The sequence below is a fragment of the Mauremys mutica genome, chromosome 9, assembly GCF_020497125.1.
Source record: "Mauremys mutica isolate MM-2020 ecotype Southern chromosome 9, ASM2049712v1, whole genome shotgun sequence".
Taxonomy (NCBI): Eukaryota; Metazoa; Chordata; order Testudines; family Geoemydidae; genus Mauremys; species Mauremys mutica.
Genome location: NC_059080.1, coordinates 17,748,992 through 17,768,617, shown reverse-complemented (window position 1 = coordinate 17,768,617; position 19,626 = coordinate 17,748,992). Strand labels below are relative to the sequence as shown.

Sequence of the window (19,626 nt, the reverse complement as noted above, 5' to 3'; positions counted from 1 at the left end):
CCTCTCCGTCCCTGCGCCAATCAGCTGATGGCCCTAGCGAGGGGGAGGGGGGAAGAGCAACAGCCTGCAGGCAGTTCCCTAGAGGAGACAGAGAGAGGTAGGGACGGAGCCTTGGGGAAAGGGGTGGAACAGGGCATATCCCTTCCAGCCCTGAGCCACTCAGGGCAGGGGGCTGGGAGCACCCCTACGAGCCGAGCACCCCAGCCCTCTGCCCTGGCCTCCCCCACACTCAGCTTTCTGCCCTGCAGCCCCCACACCCCCAGCCCTCTGCCTTGAACCCCCCACCCCAACACACACCCAGCCTTCTGCCCTGTATCCCCACAGCCTCATCCCTCTGCCCTGACTCCCCCCCACACACACACTCAGCCTTCTGCCCTACACCCCCGCCCCACCCAAGCCCTCATCCCTGACCTCCCCCCTCTCCCAGCCTTCTGCCCTGACCTCTGAAACCTCCCCACCCAGGTCTGGGGTCCCGGCCGCAGGCCCTGCTCAGCCCGCTGCTGGCCTAGGTGAACAGAACCCCAGGCTGGCAGTGAGCTGAGCAGGCTGGCGGCGTAAGATCAGCATTTTAATTTAATTTTAAATGACGCTTCTTAAACATTTTGAAAACCTTGTTTACTTTACATACAATAGTTTAGTTATATAATATAGACTTATAGAAAGAGACCTTCTAAAAATGTTAAAATGTATTACTGGCACGCGAAACCTTAAATTAGAGTGAATAAATGAAGACTTGGCGCAGCACTTCTGAAAGGTTGCCGACCCCTGCTTTAACCCCTTGTCATTCCTCCCTGAAACAGGGATTCTCTCACCAACTGCCTTTGCAGCAAAGCTGGCAGGCACAATTATGGATGCCACCGCCCATTGTCATGCCACCCAATTGGCCATGCTAGCACTCATGGGCAATCTACAGAGCCCAGAACCTTAAACCCCCTAATCCACAGGTGACAAGGGCCACCTGGTCCCCTTCACCCATGAACCCACCACCATCAGAGGCCCAGGAGGAAGAGGGAGAGGAGCCAGAAGAGGCTCCTGAAGGCAATGCACTGCCACCCACCCATATTTCGTCCTCATCCCTGGACGAAACAGGTATGTCATCCCTCCCACCACAGGAGATGACTTCAAGTCCTTCCAGGACTTATTTTAAAAAGTTGCAGAATCCCTGGACATCTCTTCAGCAGAACTGCCAGAGACCCAGCACAAACTTACTAACATCTTGCAGGCATCCCCATCAGCAAAGATAGTTCTGCCCATTAACTCAGCCATAATGGACCCTGCAAAGATAATATGACAGACACCTGCCACTATCTCACCATCCTGTAAATGCTTAGACAGAAAATAACTGTGTACCAGCGAAAGGAGCTGAGTTCCTATTCACTCATCCGGCTCCTAATTCATTGGCCATAGAGGTGGTGCACCAGAGGGGAAAACAACCCCAGTCAAAAACTATACCTTATAACAAGGACTGGAAAAGGCTTGACCTCTTTGGACGCAAATCTTATTCTGCCTCGTTGAAATTTCATATAGCAAATTATTCAGCTCTCAAAGCAAAGTACACCTACAGCTTGTTCAACAAATTGAAATCCTTTATTGATCAACTGCTAGAGGAAGCAAAGGAACAATACAAAGCCAGCGTTGCAGAGGGCTCCTTAATTGCCAAAACAGCCCTCCCTCGACTCTGCTGACATGGCAGCCCGATCCATGGCCACATCAGTTGTCATGCGTCAAACATCATGGCTCCACCTCTCTGGAGTCCCTAGGAAAGTACAAGCCACAGTTGAGTACCTGCCCTTTGAGGGCCAAAAACTATTTGCTGAGAGCACAGATCCATCTCTTCATACCTTAAACGAACAACCTTGTAGACCTTGAGTATTTACGTTCCCCTGAACAAGAAAAAAATAGGGCAGATTCTATACCCAAAGATTCTGTCCTGCCCCATATTCCCAACCCCAGAGACAATATGATCACAGCAGCAAGCAAAAACAAGTGAGATGCAGGCAGAACCAGGATCAACCTGCCACATCTCAATCTTCAACATCCCGTGAATCATTTTGAAGTATTAGTCGAGGGCTCGAGACCTCTATCTTCTCCTATGCTGGATTATCAGATGACTTCTGGTCTCTTTGGAGACCATCTGCTATCACACTACTCAGTGTGGAACAACATCACTGCAGACAAATGGGTTCTGGAAATCATCCAGAAGGGTTACTCTATCCCATTTATTTCTACTCCCCCTACCCACCCGCCTTCCCTGTCCCTCTTCAGGGACTTCTCTCACGAGACTCCATTGCAGCAGGAAATAAACCATCTCCTGTAACTAGGAGCTGTGGAAACAGTATCACTCCAACATAGGGGAAGAGGGTTTTATTCCTGTTATTTTCTCAAGCAGAAAAAGAACGGCGGATGAAGACCCATTCTGGACTTATGTAGATTCAAGAAGTTTGTACTGATGCAACGCTTCGAAATGGTAACCCTGGCAACCATAATCCCTGCATTAGAGAAAGGAGATTGTACTCATAATGTTGATGGCCTAATGTGAAGCGCAGGAATCTTCTGTGCGCTGGATGAATGGTGACATGAAAGTAGGCGTCTTGTAGGTCAAGGGACGAGAGACAAAGTGCTACCCTTCAGATTATCGACAGCCCCAGGGGTATTCTCCAGGGTCCTAGCCATCACCGCAGCTCACCTCCACAGGCTAGGGGTAATGATCTTCCCATACTTGGACGACTGCCTTATAAGAGCACCAACTCAGCACATGGTAGTACAAACCACACAAACTGCTATAACCCTCTTCACCAACCTAGGGTTTCAAATAAACATCCAAAAGTCCACCTTGGTCCCGGTCCAGCAACTAGAGTTTATAGGGGCCTATCTTGACTGCCTCTCAGCACACATGAGATTACCCCAAAAATGATTCCTCAACCTAACCAGGCTGATAACAGTGATCACAGATAGCCCCCAAACATCCGCCAGGGCCTGCCTACAACTCCTTGGGCATATGGCTGCTACAATTTACGTAATCAAACATGCCAGACTCCATATGAGATGCCTACAGGCCTGGCTCCGCACCTGCTATATAACACACAAGCATTCCCTCCACAAACGGCTCACTATGCCCCGCAGAGCGAAGGACTCTCTCAAATTGTGTATGCAACTGGAAAACATCTGCTTGGGGGGGTTCCATTTCAACAAAAAGATCCCACTGTAACACCACAGATCCATCCCACGAGGGAGGTGGAGCCCATCTGGACAGCAGAACATTTCCTACTGCTCATCCGCAACAATACCATTGAAGTCCTCACAGACACCACCAGCCTGTATGTTTTATATAAACTGACAGGGTAGAGCTAAATCATACCCTCTCTACATCGAGGCACTACACCTCACAAGGCATATTTTGTATGAAGATTATTACAAGAGTATGTAGGGTGTAAATACAAGGGGGCATTTGGTCATAATCAGTAACTGAAAAAATATGCCAGACTAGTTGCTGGTTTAGCAGATAAATATGCGCTGTCTACAGTGCGGCTTAGGTTGGCTTAAGTATGTTTCTCAGGAGTTTGACGTTTTCACACCACTAATTCATGTAGCTAGGTTAACCTAATTTTAGATGTAGCCCATACCTCACTTAGTAATATATATTCAAATCTCATTTTAAGAATTTTCTGCCTACTTCAGGCACTTCTGATACACCTCTCACTATAATATTTAAAACACCTGTGAGGTCATAATGTACAAATATTTAGTATCAAATTATATTTGAATACAGGCTCCAAGAGCTGGAAGACTAGGGTAAGCAATATTTAAACAGTTCATTAATGATCTACTTAGCTTTTTGAATAAGCACCTTATTATCACTGATTTTCATACAGATATCGTATAGTCACCCTGATCGCACAAACTACCAAAAGTAAATACTTTAGTCTTGGCCCTGTAGAATAATATTTAATCAAGGCCCTAAGTTTACTCTGGACATGCATGCTCCAGAATGTAATGAAAACTATCGGACCATGGAAACATAGATATCTAAGAGTCACTCTTATACACTGTAAGCTGTTGGTCGGGGCTCAACTCTCCGGCTGACGGGAGGGGAGCCACACCGACTCGCTCCTTGTCCCCTCTAACTGGTGGGACGGCAAGAAATCAGGGTTAGCACCGTCTCACGTTCAGGCCCTCTGGATCAGGGGGGCTGGGCAACAGCAATCCAGTTTAGGGCTCAGGTCCTTGCCTTAGGAGCTGAGCAACTACAAAGTCAGTAAGCCCAGGTCCTCTGGAGCAGGGGGCTGGGTGACAGCAGTTCAATATAAGCCCAGGCCCTCTGGGGCAGGGGGCTGGGTACCAGCAGTTCAGTATGAGCCCAGGCCCTCTGGAGCAGGGGGCTGGGTAACAGCAATTTACATGAGCCCAGGCCCTCTGGAGCAGGGGGCTGGGTGACAGCAGTTCAATATAAGCCCAGGCCCTCTGGAGCAGGGGGCTGGGTAACAGCAATTTACATGAGCCCAGGCCCTCTGGAGCAGGGGGCTGGGTGACAGCAATCAGTCTCAATAGAAGGTTCACGGGTTCAGACCCTCAGGCAGGGGCTGAACACAGGGCACCCAGTCAATTAATGGAAGCCCAGGCCCTCAGTCAGGGCGGGGCAACAGCAGTTCAATATGAGCCCAGGCCCTCTGGAGCAGGGGGCTGGGTGACAGCAGTTCAATATAAGCCCAGGCCCTCTGGGGCAGGGGGCTGGGTACCAGCAGTTCAGTTTAGGGCTCAGGTCCTGGTGTCAGGAGCTGGGCAATGACAGCAACCCAGTTTAGTGCAGGCAGCTCTGTCTGCGCTGGGGTGAGGGGGAGACTGCCACCCGTGAGTGGGGTGGCAGGGGGGACACAGGCCCACCCACTCCACTGTGTCCCAGCCTGGGGCCCTATTAGCGGCTAGTACTGCCGCTGGTCAGTGGGGTCCTGACCGCAACACACCGACATGGGCACCTCGGTGCCTATAGCCTGACAGGGGTCGGCTATCCCCGGGCTACATTCCATTTCCCCCTCTCCCGGTACCTGCTCCTCAGTCGCCGTGAGTTCGGACCAGTCCATCGGCATGAGGTCTGAAGGACCAGGGCTTGGGGGCAGGTCCGGCAATTCCTGCTGGAAGTCCGGCCAGGCTGCCTCCGATGGTTCCTCCGGATAACAGCAGGGCGGAAGCGGCGGCGGCTCCTCCTCGTACCGGGTGGGAGGAAGTCCTAGCGGCTGCTCCGGGTTCCGATCCCGGGAAAGCTCCGCGGGTTCCTCGTCGTACTGGGCGCAGGGCAATGGGGGCCAGTCCTGATCGCCGCCTTGGGTCCTGGAGGGTTCCCAGTCTGGAGCTCCCGCCGGCACGTCTGCTCGCGGCGGTGGCTGGCTCCTGACTGAGCTCTGGCGTTCTCCTTTTCTACTTCCTGCCCCGCCCCTTGACTTCCGGGGGGCGGGGACAGGACGTGATGACTCAGCCCACTTGGGCGTCTGGGAGGGAGCTCCCTCTGCTGGGCAGGAGGGGAGCCACACCGACTCGCTACATACACTCATAAATGTTTTCAAAGTTTTCTGTATGGAGAGATACGGTTGCTCATTTTCTGTATTTCTTAACCCCTCTTTACTACTAAGGATGTTTGCAAAATAAAAAAAAAAAAATACAGAATCCGTGAATTAGCTGTTGCTGATTGCCCTAACTAATTGCTGCTGAAATTACTGTCAAACACAGGATTATGACTTTTGAGTGATATATGAGATTATAGAAATGTAGGGCTGAAAGGGATCTTGAGAGGTGATCAAGTACAGCCCCCTGGACTGAAGCAGGACTGAGTAAACCTAGACCATTCCTGGCCTGTTTTTGTCTAACCTGTTCTTAAAAACCTCCAATGATGGGATTCTACAACCTCCCTTGGAAACCTGTTTATAGAGCTTTCCGGTTGGTAAAGTGCCGGATAACACAGCTTTTACTGTACTATGTACGTATTTCCAGGAATGAAAATTCTGAAGAAAAAGCACACATTTTATAGTGGACTCCACTTATCTGGAGAATTATGCGGTTTTTTGTTTTGTTTTAAGTAAGTTTTTACAGTTTATTAGACTACTGCTTGAAGAGCTGGTACATCACATTCCCCCTGCCCTTAGTATCAGCAAAATTATCTGTTGCGTTTTCCCTTTGAAGTGTTAGATCAAGAGCTACCTTCCTACGGTAGAGAAGCAATGCTCTGTATTCATTTACCTTTCCAAGATGTAGTTACATGTCTATATTTGTCATAGAAATATTACACATCTTATTTTTGCATCAACTTGCAGTGTTTCTTCAAAAGAGAAGTTACTTACAATTTGGAACCATGCTAAAATTCTGCACTGGTTTCTTTCTCCCTCTGCCGGTTGAAATAACCTTCTCTGTATGCCATAAGTATTTTAAATCCAGTTGTTTGGAACTGGTATGAATTTAGAATTGCCATTTTAAAAATCATGTTTAAAACTTCTGCTTCGAGTTTGTAGTTGCATATTAATCTGAGGCATTCCAAAAACGAATGGTGTGAACTTGCACAGAGTACCTTACATATAACAATATAGCTTTCATTCTTTTTGCTTTCCTGTAACATGGTAAAAGTAGAACATGACTACACGTGGAAAGTGAGGTCAAATTTGAGGTCAAAGTAATACTGTATGGTTGGAAGTAAAGACTTACTAGCAAAAGGATACCAAGAAACACATACAGATACTCAGAAGCCTCAAATGAAGAGATGTACATGAGGAAATTGGAATAAGAGGATAAACTAATTTGAGACGTTTAAACGCTTTAAAATTTTAATGCATAATTTTGGTGGTTGAGAATAAAAAGAGGCATATTATATTCTCTTCTAAGGAGAAACAATTATTAAACTCTGTTAAGGTGTAAATTTCCCTTGGCATATTTTATATGCCCCCTTTCTATATGCAACATTGTTCTATTTTTGCTTTCCTGTATCTACCTCAAGGTGTTTGCATCTCCTCCTTGCTCAAATGGTCCCCTACTACAGAGTGAAATAGTTTAATTTAAGTAAGTGTATAGTTTTTGATAGAAATAACCAAATCTAGTGGATAATCTGATGCTTTCATCTGTGATCATCAGAGACAACAGTCCAAAAATTATCTGCCCCATTTCACCAATCCAAGTATTATCTGATTTGGGTGCTCTACTCTCCAAGTCATATTTATGGTTAACCAGTTAGATTTCAGAAGCAATAATGGGAAGCATTTTAGCATTTATCAGCATGCAGTATTTCTCTCTGAAATGAAAAATGTGCTAAGGATGGCAATATGATACAGCTGTTACTTGCCTCTTGAGATCACTGTGAGGGATAACACCCATGGCTGAAACCTCTGATCTCATTTCATAAATAATTTCCATTCTCTGGTGTCCTCTCTGGTACATGGTGTTTTGAAATGTATGTGGATTTGTTTTGTTAAACTGGTAAACTTGCTTTGATTACTGAGGGTTGGTCTTCATGACAGAGCTAAATTAACGCTGATGCAATTGATGCAGCTGCATCGATTTAGCAGGTCTAGCGAAGACACGCTCAATCGATTTCTGCTTCCGCTTCTCGTTGAGGTGGAGTACAATGTCAGTGGGAGAACATCTCCTGTCAACATAGCGTAGTGTGGACCCTGCGGTAAGTAGATGTAAGCTATGTCAACTTGAGATACGCTACTAACGTAACTCAAATTGGATAGCTTAAATCGACCAGCAGCTTTAGTGAAGAATGTTTCTCTATTAGAACGATCACAGATAAAGATAGGAGGCTACATATGTTCATGGAGAAGTGTAATTCATTTATGTTTATGGAACTGGTGTTTCTTGTATGGCCAGGGAAGTTCATAAATCCTCTGACCAATCTCTCTATGTCTGAGTGTTTAGGTTTTGATCTGAATTAGTGGAAGATAGACATAAGAACTACATCAGATATGTATGACTTCCCAGGGCACATGGGTGTAGGGCTGGGCCACGTGGGCTGCCTATGTCCTCCTCTGCACCCTAGCTGCAGAGAGAGGAAGTGATCTAAAACTTCCCGCTACTCGAGACTGGACACCAGTGAGAGAGGCCTTGGGAGATTCTTGGGGGACCTCACTTCCCCTGCCCCCCACACCTCAACCCTGTTTTTTTTTTCTGTAAGTGTCTGAAAATGAGGAGCTTTTCTGTAAGGGTAGGGAGGGAACGTGGATGTTCAAGTTGTGTGAAGAATTCTGACTGGCAGCCTGATCTAAGGGAAGCATGGAAAGGCAATTATAGGATGAAAGGGAAATAGAAGTAATTCTACTTTTGGCAAATTGCTTTTTTTGTTTTTGTCTATCTGTTTTTCCTTTTAGATTGTAAGCTCTTAGGGGCAGGTATCTTCTTCTATAGGTGTACAACTCCTAGCCCAAAGGGGGTTCGAACCCTGGTTTGGGGTCTTTAGGTGCTACTGGAATGCAAAAAATAAATAGTACCGTCATTTTTATGTGGGGGAGGGTGTTCATGTGCATTTTGTCCCATTTTATATGAAAGGATGGGAAATTTTTCTTGATATCCCAGTTGGAGACTTATACCGTATGAGCAAGTGGAGCTTGAGGAGGTTAAAGAACAGATGAGCAGGACATACCTGGAAGTCTTGAACCATTATTTTAAGACCCCTGGGATCATTTGGTGGTACAATGTATGTGGGTGCTGAGTGCCACTCCCTAAAACAGTTTACTTCCTTGGTATTGTTTACAGGTTTTTCTATAGCAGTCATCACTGCAGTATCTGGATGCCTCACAAACATTAGTGTATGTGTGTGAGAGAGAGAGAGAGAGATCGATCTTCAACTCAGATACCATAGGAGACCAAATCCTGTACTAAGCTTATGGAAATGGGCTGAGCAAAGGGAGTTGAGAGGGAGATTTTTCTTTCCCAACTTCAATAGGATTCTGCAGGAGTAACGGTCCAAGTAGGTAGATCTGTCAGCAAACTGAGACCTTATTAATTGTTTTGGGTTTCTTTCCTTCCTTACCAGAAAAAATATAAATTATATAGTGAAGATTACTTTTTTAGTGACCTGCAGTTAGAACAGTATTGTCAAGGTCAGAAATAGGAGCTGCAGAAGTCATGGAGGTCCTGGAAAGTCATGGAATCTGTGACAGACTCGCAGCCTTAATTATAATAAGTTTAGGCCTTAACATATTTTGTATTGAATTCAGATTATTTTTTAAAAGAAAAACTTAACAAAATAAAAAAAATCCAATTTAAATAAACTTTTAAAAAATTGATACGTTTTTATTCATCCTGCACTGTATCTAGTGAGGGAATTTTAAAATGACACTATAAATCAGTCCTTCATAGGCAACATACTGTGATAGCATATCAATGAATTGCAGAGGTATCAGGTCCTCTTTGCATTTCCTGTCCTTGTGTCACTAGGCACACAATGACCTAAAAATATGCAGAAAGCTGTCTGAGAAAGGAACAAACTTGAAAACTGGTCTCTGGTTACTTATTTTCCAGCAAGTTTTTAAGTTGCATAAATATTGGCACAGTCTGTTCTCACAGAACATTGACATCACTTATAAACATTGAATCATTTCCCTTGATTTTTCTCATAATCCTTTCTGGCATATAGAGGTTGAAATAACACGTAAAACTTTCCAAATGTGTTTTACGTGGGCTTGTCTCTTTGCCTTATAAGTGCTCTCTTATTCATGTGTCTAGAGACAGCCGTAATAATCTTGGAAAGAAATTTGGTGAGTAGTTGGTGTTACTGAATGCATTTTCCTGTTTGCTTAACCCAGTTGTTTCTTTGCAGCAATATCTTTGTTTCAATATCTTTAATTTCTTCCTCTGAATCATTGTTTCAAAACCAAAAAGTAAAATAGACTTTCAGTTCTAGTATTTGAATAAATCCAGGGGGTCAAGATTAATATTTACTATTGATCATGGTAATAACCTCTGCATTCATTTGATGTGCTCTGTTATATCTTTGAAATGTGTAAATCTGGATTTTTCACTAACCTTTTTGTGAATATTTACCATGGTCTCTAAAATGCATAGATTTGTCTGAATGATAAACAAATTCCAGAAACGTTTTTGGTTATTCATATTTGACTTCTTTGTGGGTGAAAGGTTTCAGTATCTTCTTCCAAAAGATTTTTAACTCTGAATGTTCATTCTAAGAGTGAAATCTTGGCCCCATTTGAAGTCAAAGGGAATTTTGCCACTGACTTCACTGGGGCCAGGATTTCACCCTAAGTGTTAATTTAAATTAACTTTTTCACACATTCCAAATTCTAGTCTTTCTTTACAATAGTAAATACTTCCTGCTTTTTCAGCCCACACTCCACTTCCTCACTAAAAAGATTTACTATCATATATTCACTATTCCCATTTATTTCACTATCGCTGGACATTTTTGCAAATGCAGCTTCTTTATCTAAAACATTAATTTTTCTATTTATTCTGTTTTACAACCAGTGCAAACATAGGCAAGTCTTTTGAAATAACCAAGGAACTAATACACATTACCCAGTTCGTATGCTTTTGAATGTTAAGTTGTCCCTCTTTGTTTTGAGTTTTTGTACTAACAAAAACCTCTTGCTAGTGGAAATAACTGTTAAACTGATGCTTCCTTGCAATTAAATTGCACAGGCTAAAATTTCTGGGCAAAGACACTTAAAATAAGTTTTTAAAATTATACTTTGGCATTCTAATTGCTTATGCAAACATTTGATGAGTAAATATTACTTCCTCTGTCTAACTATTGAAATCTAGAGCAGTACATTTCACCCTTGGTGAATAGTTTTTGTCGCAGCTTCTAGCACTATAATCTATGCCCCCTCTTTTTCCGTTCTTTTACTGTCAACTTAATTTAAGCTTTGATGATAAAACTAAGAGCAATTATTGGAAAAAGTAAATCTCTTGCCTGGCATTTATTCCGTGTGTGTGCTATTTAAAAATTAGTCATAAATTGAGGGCCTCTCTGATGTCCCAGAATTAATGCCCTATTTTAGGCTTTGTTCGAAGGATTTAGTTGCTAGAGAATAAAGAGATGCATATCAAAAACTGTCTCTGAAGCTTTTAATTGAACATCAAAGCTAGTCTATGTTGTAACTATTAAGTTATTACCTACCATAGATGGTAATACTTATGTAAGTAAGCAATGGCATCACTTATACTATATATTTTTCCAAGCATTTGGACAACTGAACTATAAAAGTTCTGTAACTAACTTGTAGTTGGTAATATAAAGTGTGCTGTTGGCTTATGAGAGAAGACTTTGAGTATACTGTAACAATTTCTCCCAAACTGATCTCCTCTAAACAGCTAGCATATTGATGAATAAGCTTTGTTTCAAAATTGAAACAATGAACTGACTAACATGGAGGAAAATCCAATGGGAACACTGAAAATATAGCTATCAGAAGGCAACAGACAATAGCTATGGTCATGGTTTGTTATTTAGATTGTACAGTATTAGTACTGAAAATGTGCTAGTTTCTTTTTAAACAGAGGGTAGTACAGTTCCACTGAAAATATAGTTCCTGCCTCAAGAAATTGCAGCTCCACTATACTGTCTCCAAAATAGATAGTGTGTAGTCAAAATGGTTTTGAAATTAACACTTAATAAGGCTTTACAGTACAACATTTTTCCCTAAAGTGATGCAATGTAGTATATTACTGTGTTTTTTTGCCCCCTAGGATTACAAAATGTCCTCATTTTCATAAAACAAGGATTATTACCCCCTTGTCCCCAAGATACAATGTGAACTTTGTCATACTTAGTACTAATCCCTACTTGGCTTGCCTTGAGAATGTCTTTGATGGTTTCACTGACACAAGATATTTACTCTCTTTCCCCCCCCCCCCAATGACACATGGAAAAATAAATAATGAAAGCATAAGCTTAAATGTCAACACCAGGGCTCATTTTGTAACCAAATGAAATCAATATCTAGACATTCTGCTGGTCTGAAATGATTGTTTATGATGTCTATTATATGTAATATATGCTGCGGTATAAAGGTTTAAATGGCATGAGTTTGGGATGGTAATGTTACCGATGAGTAGAAAAGCCTTAGTTATATACATCATCCCATAAGTGCCAATAAGACCTTTAAATCACAATATATTGTGTTTTTGTACTCGTCTCATGCTTAAAGAAAAGCTATTCTAGCAACTATCAGATGATGATGTGTGTGTGGTTTTTTTTAAGTATTGGGACTTTTTCCATTAGCCTATAAGGGCTTTTCTACACTTACTGGGGGATCAACATGCGGCATTTGATCTGTGGTCGATTTAGTGGGTCTTCATTAGACCCGCTAAATTGACCATCGATGCATCGTTTTCCTGTCGACTCCTGTACTCCACCGGATCGAGAAGAGTAGGGGGAGTCGATGGGAGAGCGTCTCCTGTCTACATCGTGTTGTGTGGACCCCACGGTAAGTAGGTCTAAGCTACGTCTACTTGAGTTACGCTATTCACGTGACTCAAATTGCGTAGCTTAGATAGACTTTTCCCTGTAGTGTAGACAAGGCCTTAGTTACTATAGGCAGGTCTACACTAGAAGTGCTACAGCTGTGACCACGCTCTATGCTGATGGGAGAGCGCTCTCCCGTCAGCATAATTACTCCACCTCTGCAGGAGGTGGAAGCTGCGGTGGCAGGAGACTGTCTCCCGCTAACATAGTGCCAGTGTGGACAGCGCTTAGGTTGCTGTAACTTGTGTTGCTCGGGGGTGTCTTTTTTTTCACACCCCAGCATGACATAAGTTAGACTAACTTAGTAGTGTAGACCTGCCCTATGAATCCAACTATCTAAGGGTCAGGGGGAGATGAATTTTATAACTAATAATCTGTTAGAACATTTAGGTAATTTTTAATCTAAAAATAACTATCCTTGAAGAGAGAGAACAAACTTTAAAGTCATAACACTTATAGGTATAGGAAAGATATCACTGATGCAGGACTAAATCTTAGCCACACTTGGGGTTGTACAAACATAATATTGAGAGAAACCTACCACATTTGGGGCAGAAGAAGGAAATCTCTTTTACTACACTGTTTGTTAGAGGTGGGAAACCATGGGATGGTTAGAGGCAATCCAGCCTGGCCCAGCTTCCCTCTCCCTCCGTTAAGATAAGTGTATCCTGCCTATGGTTACCATCAGTGCTTAATTTGTGCCAGGGCTAAGCACCGTCGCCTCCAGGCTCGGCAGTTCATAGCCCTGGCACTTCTTGGCTTGCTATGTCAGTTATGAAAGGAAAAAAATTGCTTCAGCACTGGCACATAATTGGTTGAGCCCTGGCGCCTCTTTATTACAATACAATACTGGTTACAATACATCCTGGAAGTTGGTGGGGGGCTGCAGGAATTGAAAAGTTGTTTGTATCCCTGCAGACTGGCTGATGCATGTTCTAATGGCTCACAACTTTAAGCTCAGTCATACCTGATTGATCATGTGCCAGAGGTACAAGGTCATAGGGGTAATTTCAGTAGATTTCCATAGAGTTTAAGGCCAGAAGGTATCATTTTATCATTTAGTCTGACCTCCTGCATATCACAGGTCATTAACTTTCACACACATACCCCTCTGTACTGACTAAAGCATGACTGTACATGTTCAAAGTACAAGACTAAATGTGAGTAACGTATATTTTGTGACTTTGGTGAAAACTTATTCTGATTCATTTAAATATAAGATAAGAGTAGTGACACCATCTTTCTTTTCAAAAGGATAGGGGAGACCATGAATTCATCTTCACTGTTTAAGTACATAAATAGCAGGTTACATTTTTAGTTTCCACACTTAATATTTTTACTTAACTTGGTACACAATCTTATCAGTCTCTCTCTTCTCCCCCCTCCCCTATCTTCTCTCCCATTTTACTGTAGATCGAATCATCATTGAAGAAAACCTAGTCATTACTTTTAGACATCCTGTAAGTATCTTAACATTTATTTGTTAAAGGCAAAAAGTTACAAGTGTTTTTCTTTCTTTTGGACTTGTTTTCATCAAATTCTATGGCATTTTTTGGATTTCCAGCTGATCTTGATAGAATGGAAGTCTCTCTCAAACTACTACATATTTTACAAATTAGCTAAGTCATCTATTTAAAAACATCATCTTTTTACCATTGAATCTGATTGGAAACTTCCACAAAATGCAGCCTCTATGTTTTGCCTTAACATGGCAGTGTGTGTGTATGGCTTGAACATTGCATTGCTAGTTATAGAAGCAAGGTCAGCAACTGCAGATCTCTGGCAAAAGAGGCATTTTGTCAACTCAGCTTTTTTTTCTTTCAAATAAATGTTCTGAAATCTCTATCAGCATTTAGGTGCCTAAAATGTTTAAATAAAACTTTAAGTGAAAAGAGTAAAGTAACAGAGGTAGAGAACACTGAAACACATCTGATACACCGCTACCGCGCTATAACGCAACCCGATATAACACGGGTTCGCCTGTAGCAGCGGGGCTCCGGCGGCGCTTGAAAGGGTCCAGGGCTCTGGCTGCTGTGGGGAGCCCCGGGCCCTTTAAATCACCACCAGAGCCCTGCTGCTGCTACCCTGGGGCTCTGGCAGCAGGGCTGAGCTGGCAATTTAAAGGCCCCGGGCTCCTCGCAGCAGCCAGAGCCCGGAGCTCTTTAAATCACCGCTGGAGCCTTGCTGCTGCTGCTACCCCAGGGCTGCAGCAGTGGGTCTCGCCAGCAATTTAAAGGGCCTGGGGCTTCCCGTGGCCAGAGCCTTGGGCTCTTTAAATCACCGCTGCATCCCTGCCACCGCTACCCCAATATAACGGCATTTAGCTTATAACACGGTAGGGATTTTTGGCTCCCCACAACTGAGTTATATTGGGGTAGCAGTGTATTTAAGATCATACCTTTTATCCAAGATGTGTGGCTAAAATGACTGAGGATGACAAGCCTTCACCACTTCCTTTTAAGTGTGACAAAAGATCAGATTCAGGATTATTACACCTAACCCCTAAATTTAGATTTGGGTAGTCTTAGCCAAAACATTACATGTGAAATTGGATAACAGGCATTTTATAGTAGTTGCAGTCTACTCTTCTGGTACAATAATCATATTTTGGTTTTAAAAAGCAGATAACCTTGATAGCAGTGAGTTTAAAAAATGAATTAGTATATTGTGAAACTTCTTGATAAATCATGGAAGAACTAAAACTTTAATTATTATTTTATTTGCATTATAGTAGTGCCTAAATCAGGGCCCTATTGTGTTAGATGCTGTAAAAACAGTAAGACAGTCCCTGCCTCAAAGAGCTGACAATCTAATTTAAGACCAAGATGCAACCGTGGGTATAATAAACAATGGGAAAGTGTGTTGGAAGGAGAATGAGAGGCAAATGGCAATAATGTTAATATTGATCATCTGTGTGCAGAACTCGGTTTCCTTGTATGTTAGAATACAAATCCAACTACAGAAGCCCACCCTAAAAGGGTAACTAGTACTTTGATATAATACATCAGTGGGTGCCAGACAAAACCCTAATGCAGGTAGAATATGTGTTCATTTTAAATTACTGGTAGTTAATACAGAAATCATCTGAAAATGTTTGTTTTGGGCCATATGCTTCAGATAAGTATGAGTTATAGTAAATGTAAGGATTCTTAATAAAGTGCCTAATAGATTTAGCATTTGTTGCTATCCCCTGTAATTCTCCAGTATACTTACACAATGAAAATACCTTTACAGCGTAACTTAATCACTCCTTTCATTGTGTCGGGGTGCACTGTACAAGCTGTTTAAACATCCACATTAAAATTAATACTTTGGCAGCCTATGCTTTTTCTACAACCTTTATTCCAGTTTAGAATTATACTTATCTTGGTACTAATACTTAAATATATTTATCTTCTACGTTTGCTAGTTTGTCTCCGGATCTTCTGTCATATTAAGGGACAGGTCTTGCTGAAAATAGCAGTGTTTGCATTTGAAAATGGGGAAAGAATGTATGTTAGATGTCAATCCATTCAGTCTCAAATATGTGTCAAGGGACTTGAGTAGACTGACCCTTGCTCCTATTGATGTGTAAATTCTCAGGTCCCAGTTCTTCCACCTTTACTCAGGCTGAGTAGTACTTACTCAACAAGTAGTCACGCTGGTTTCAGTGGGACTGCTTGTTGAGTAAGGCAATGAAATTGTGCCTTTACGTTTGCACTAGCCTGCTGTAATCTGTTTTCTGGTTCACTCACTATGCTTTGTTGCATGCTTTTGTCTCTTGAAACCAACACTGAGAAGGGAATTCTCAGTATTTTCATCACATTGTGTGGTGTTTAACTGCCATGCACTGGAGCTTTAGCTTTATTCCTAGCATTTCTGCTGCTTTTTATGTACAACCTAAGCTAATTCAAAACACACTCCAACTGAAGTAACTGGAATGCAATTATCAACACATCATTTAAGACAAATAGTATAATAAATGTCTGCTATTCATTTGAAGAGACTGAAGTTTGTGATTTAATTTGTGGGTGTTTTTAAATATCTACCCATTAGTCCTCTCACAGGCCTGCTCAGGAGAGATTTCTGTGGAATCAGTCAAATACTTCAGGATTTGATTCTGGTTTTATGATGAAAGATGAGTTGGACTTTTTCTTCTAGAAGTCCTTAAATTTGTGTATTAGAGTAATTGCCTCACAAATCAAGTCCATGTAAGCTGTGCACAGCAGTTGTGCACATTCAAATAGAGCTTCTCAGGCCTGCTTTAAAGTAAAAGCAGTTACCCAGGTGATCTCAGAAGAGAAGCTTGTGTATTAATTAGGTCTACAGTGTGTGGGTTTTTATTTATTTTGAGCAGTCTCAGTAAATATGTTGTATTCTGAACACTGAGTTGATATAACTTTATTTCTGAAAGTCATAAAAAAAAATCAGTACTACCATATCTTCCTAGCACAAATATTTAAGAAAAAAGCTCCTGGCCTTTGACCATAGTTATGCAACTTCAGGATTGCAACTTTAGGATTGCTCAACTAGCTTAGAAACACAATATTTTGAGATATAAAGGACACAGTGCACTTTAAAAGACCAGAATTATTTAAACAGAGACAAGGAAAGGGGACCTTACAAGAGTAAATATTTGTGGAGGTAAAAAACAAATAATGAAAAGATTCCTCTCAGTCTTCAAAACCAATTGCTCATATGCCTCTCAAAGCAGTTACTTCAGCCTCCTTGGTCTTGCTGCATGTTGGGGTGAAATCATAAAGGATTGAAACTAATGGACTGATTCCTGGTGTCACTAATTTGTTAAACTTTCTTTGTTTTCTTTCCTGCTGTCTGCTTGGCTGTGATCTTCACCCAAAGGTGTCTGACTTCCAAAGGTTACTAATGTTTTAGCTGTTACTCTAAAACTGAGCTATCTAAGCTTCACTTACAGTTGTTTCCTTGACTGTACCTGCCACTCATTGCTGCTTCTGCTCTTACCTTCATCAGAGAACCAAGATTCTCTGAATCCAAAGGACAGAGAGAACTTTTTTAAAACTATCCACTATGAAACTAAAACTAGACGTACATGTCATTTTCTTGCTTCCTGTGTACTTCTTAATATCTGTGTATAGTGCCCTTGTATTTATTCCATGGTATTTTCTTACCAATGCTAAGAAGAAAAAGGCTATGGCAAAACGCTTAAAAGCTAAACCCATCTCGGACAAGCCCGGAAGTCCGTACCGTTCTGTTACTCATCTTGAGTCACTAGCAACCATAGACGTTCCCGGAGCAGACACTTTGGACAAGTTGTTTGACCATGCTGTAGCAAAGTTTGCGAAGAAGGACTGCCTTGGGACCAGAGAAATACTGAGTGAAGAGAATGAAATGCAGCCTAATGGAAAAGTATTTAAAAAGGTAATCTTTAAAGTTTTTTGAATTCTTGAAGTCTGTAATATCAAAAGCTTTGTGTCTTAACGATAAAGTATCTATTGCAGGCCACTTTTACATTCTTTACAGTTTACATTTTATGGTGTAAAACTGGATATTTAACTGTAGCTCAAGAAAGGACGCTATAATACATGCTGTTAGTATTTTTCTTCATGAAAAAAATTGAGATGGGTAACTTTTTGAAAAAGATTGTATTTGCTAGTATGTTTTCCACACCAGCTCACAGAATAGGTGCAAACATGTATGCTAACAGCTTAATGTCATTATCACAAAACTGTTCTACTCTTTTTACCAGTTAATCCTAGGAAACTATAGATGGTTAAACTATGAAGAAGTTAACCAGAGAGTGGATCACTTAGGGAGAGGACTAGCTGCACAAGGACTAAAGCCAAAAAGTACCATTGCCATATTCTGTGAGACCCGAGCGGAGTGGATGATTGCAGCACAAACCTGCTTCAAATACAACTTCCCTCGTGAGTGCTAAAGTTGCATTTGCATTAACTATATTTCTAGAAATCTCTCTTCACAGTAAGTTCAGTTCTTTATGTCTAGTACATCTGCATATTCCTGGGATAGCATTTGTTTAAAAAAATTCTGGAAGAAAGTGAAAAGTCCTAATTTGTGTTCAGCTTTCTAATAAACTATATGCTATGCATCGCAGCGATCCCCAAAATTAGCAAGCAGCTGTAGCCAGACTAACTTGTTCTGCTTATTATAGAAGTATTTTTAGAATTTAGAATGGACTTTCACTTTTTGGAGGGCAGGAAAGAGCAATGAATGTGGACCTTTTGACTTGTTTATCAAATCTGTATGGCTAACTAATTTTGCTCATAACTGAAACATGCAGCAATGCTATTTCATTGATTGCTTCTGCCACTTGACATGTTAGGGGAGAGACTGGATGTTGGGTGGAATAGAGAAATGTTATGGTAGCTGAAATATGCAAACCAGCTTCTGAGGATTCTTGTGGCATGTCTAAACCCTCCACTTTACTTTAATCAATGTACAAGACACAGTACTTCTGAAAACGCACAGTCCTGAGTATATTTAATACACCAAAAACTTCATTATGAAGCAGTTAGGACTCTCTCTCTCTCTCTCGCTTCTATCCAACACAGACCCTGCACAGTTTGAATTCTGCCCCCCTCCCCTCCTTTCATTTTTCTACATTCATTGAACCTCTCCTCCCCAAACACTATTTGTTGTGAATGTTTGCTGCAATAGTTGGTTGCGTGGGGAAAGAGTGATTTGGCAAGGAAGGTTTGCTGGAGGGCTATTAAAGGGGATGATGGAATGCTAGCACTCACAGGGAAACATAATTAAGACTGTAGTGTGTGGTCTGTGGAGTACAGTAGCTGTGGTAATAGTAAGATGTGTGCATGTGGTGGTGGATACGTAGTGTTAAGTGTCTTAACTTCTTTCATTTTCTTGCTTTTTGTGGTTTTGTCAGGTAGATGTATGTGTAGTAATCCTAACTACTTCATAAGATGCAACACAGGTTCTACGAACCACTTTAGGCCCTAATACATTTATGTTTAGTCAAGTATCCTCATGGGTCTATAGACCTGAAGCCTGATGATGGTCCAGATATGCTCCCCATTTCGGAAGGGACATGTCCTGCCATGAGTGCCGGGGACTGGACTATGATTCTATGTCTATCACTAAGGTCTTGGGTGGGAGAAGTGGATAAAAAGGGGCGGGGGAGGGGAATATTTCATCGTGAACTTGCACCTCCCATTGGATGCCAGAACCAG

The 19,626-nt window shown here is 42.0% G+C and overlaps 1 protein-coding gene and 1 long non-coding RNA gene across 8 annotated transcripts in view; one reads left to right on the top strand and one right to left on the bottom strand.

Annotated features, from left to right (window-relative positions):
- LOC123377715 overlaps positions 1-19,626 on the bottom strand; it is a 62,817-nt gene that overhangs the window by 18,345 nt on the left and 24,846 nt on the right. The gene's annotated exons all lie outside the window — the stretch shown is intronic.
- The window catches only part of ACSL4 (acyl-CoA synthetase long chain family member 4), a 53,666-nt gene that overhangs the window by 18,538 nt on the left and 15,502 nt on the right, over positions 1-19,626 (top strand). Inside the window, exons 1-4 of one of the 7 annotated variants that reach the window (XM_045030929.1) lie at positions 9,620-9,734; positions 13,877-13,923; positions 17,303-17,839; positions 18,168-18,345. In XM_045030929.1, coding sequence (XP_044886864.1) covers positions 17,489-17,839; positions 18,168-18,345 — 529 coding nt within the window. In that variant the 5' untranslated portion in view covers positions 9,620-9,734; positions 13,877-13,923; positions 17,303-17,488. Of the gene's footprint in view, positions 1-9,619; positions 9,735-13,876; positions 13,924-17,067; positions 17,840-18,167; positions 18,346-19,626 lie in introns of those variants that run through there. The other 6 variants (XM_045030935.1, XM_045030932.1, XM_045030931.1 and 3 more) reach the window with 6 other exon arrangements.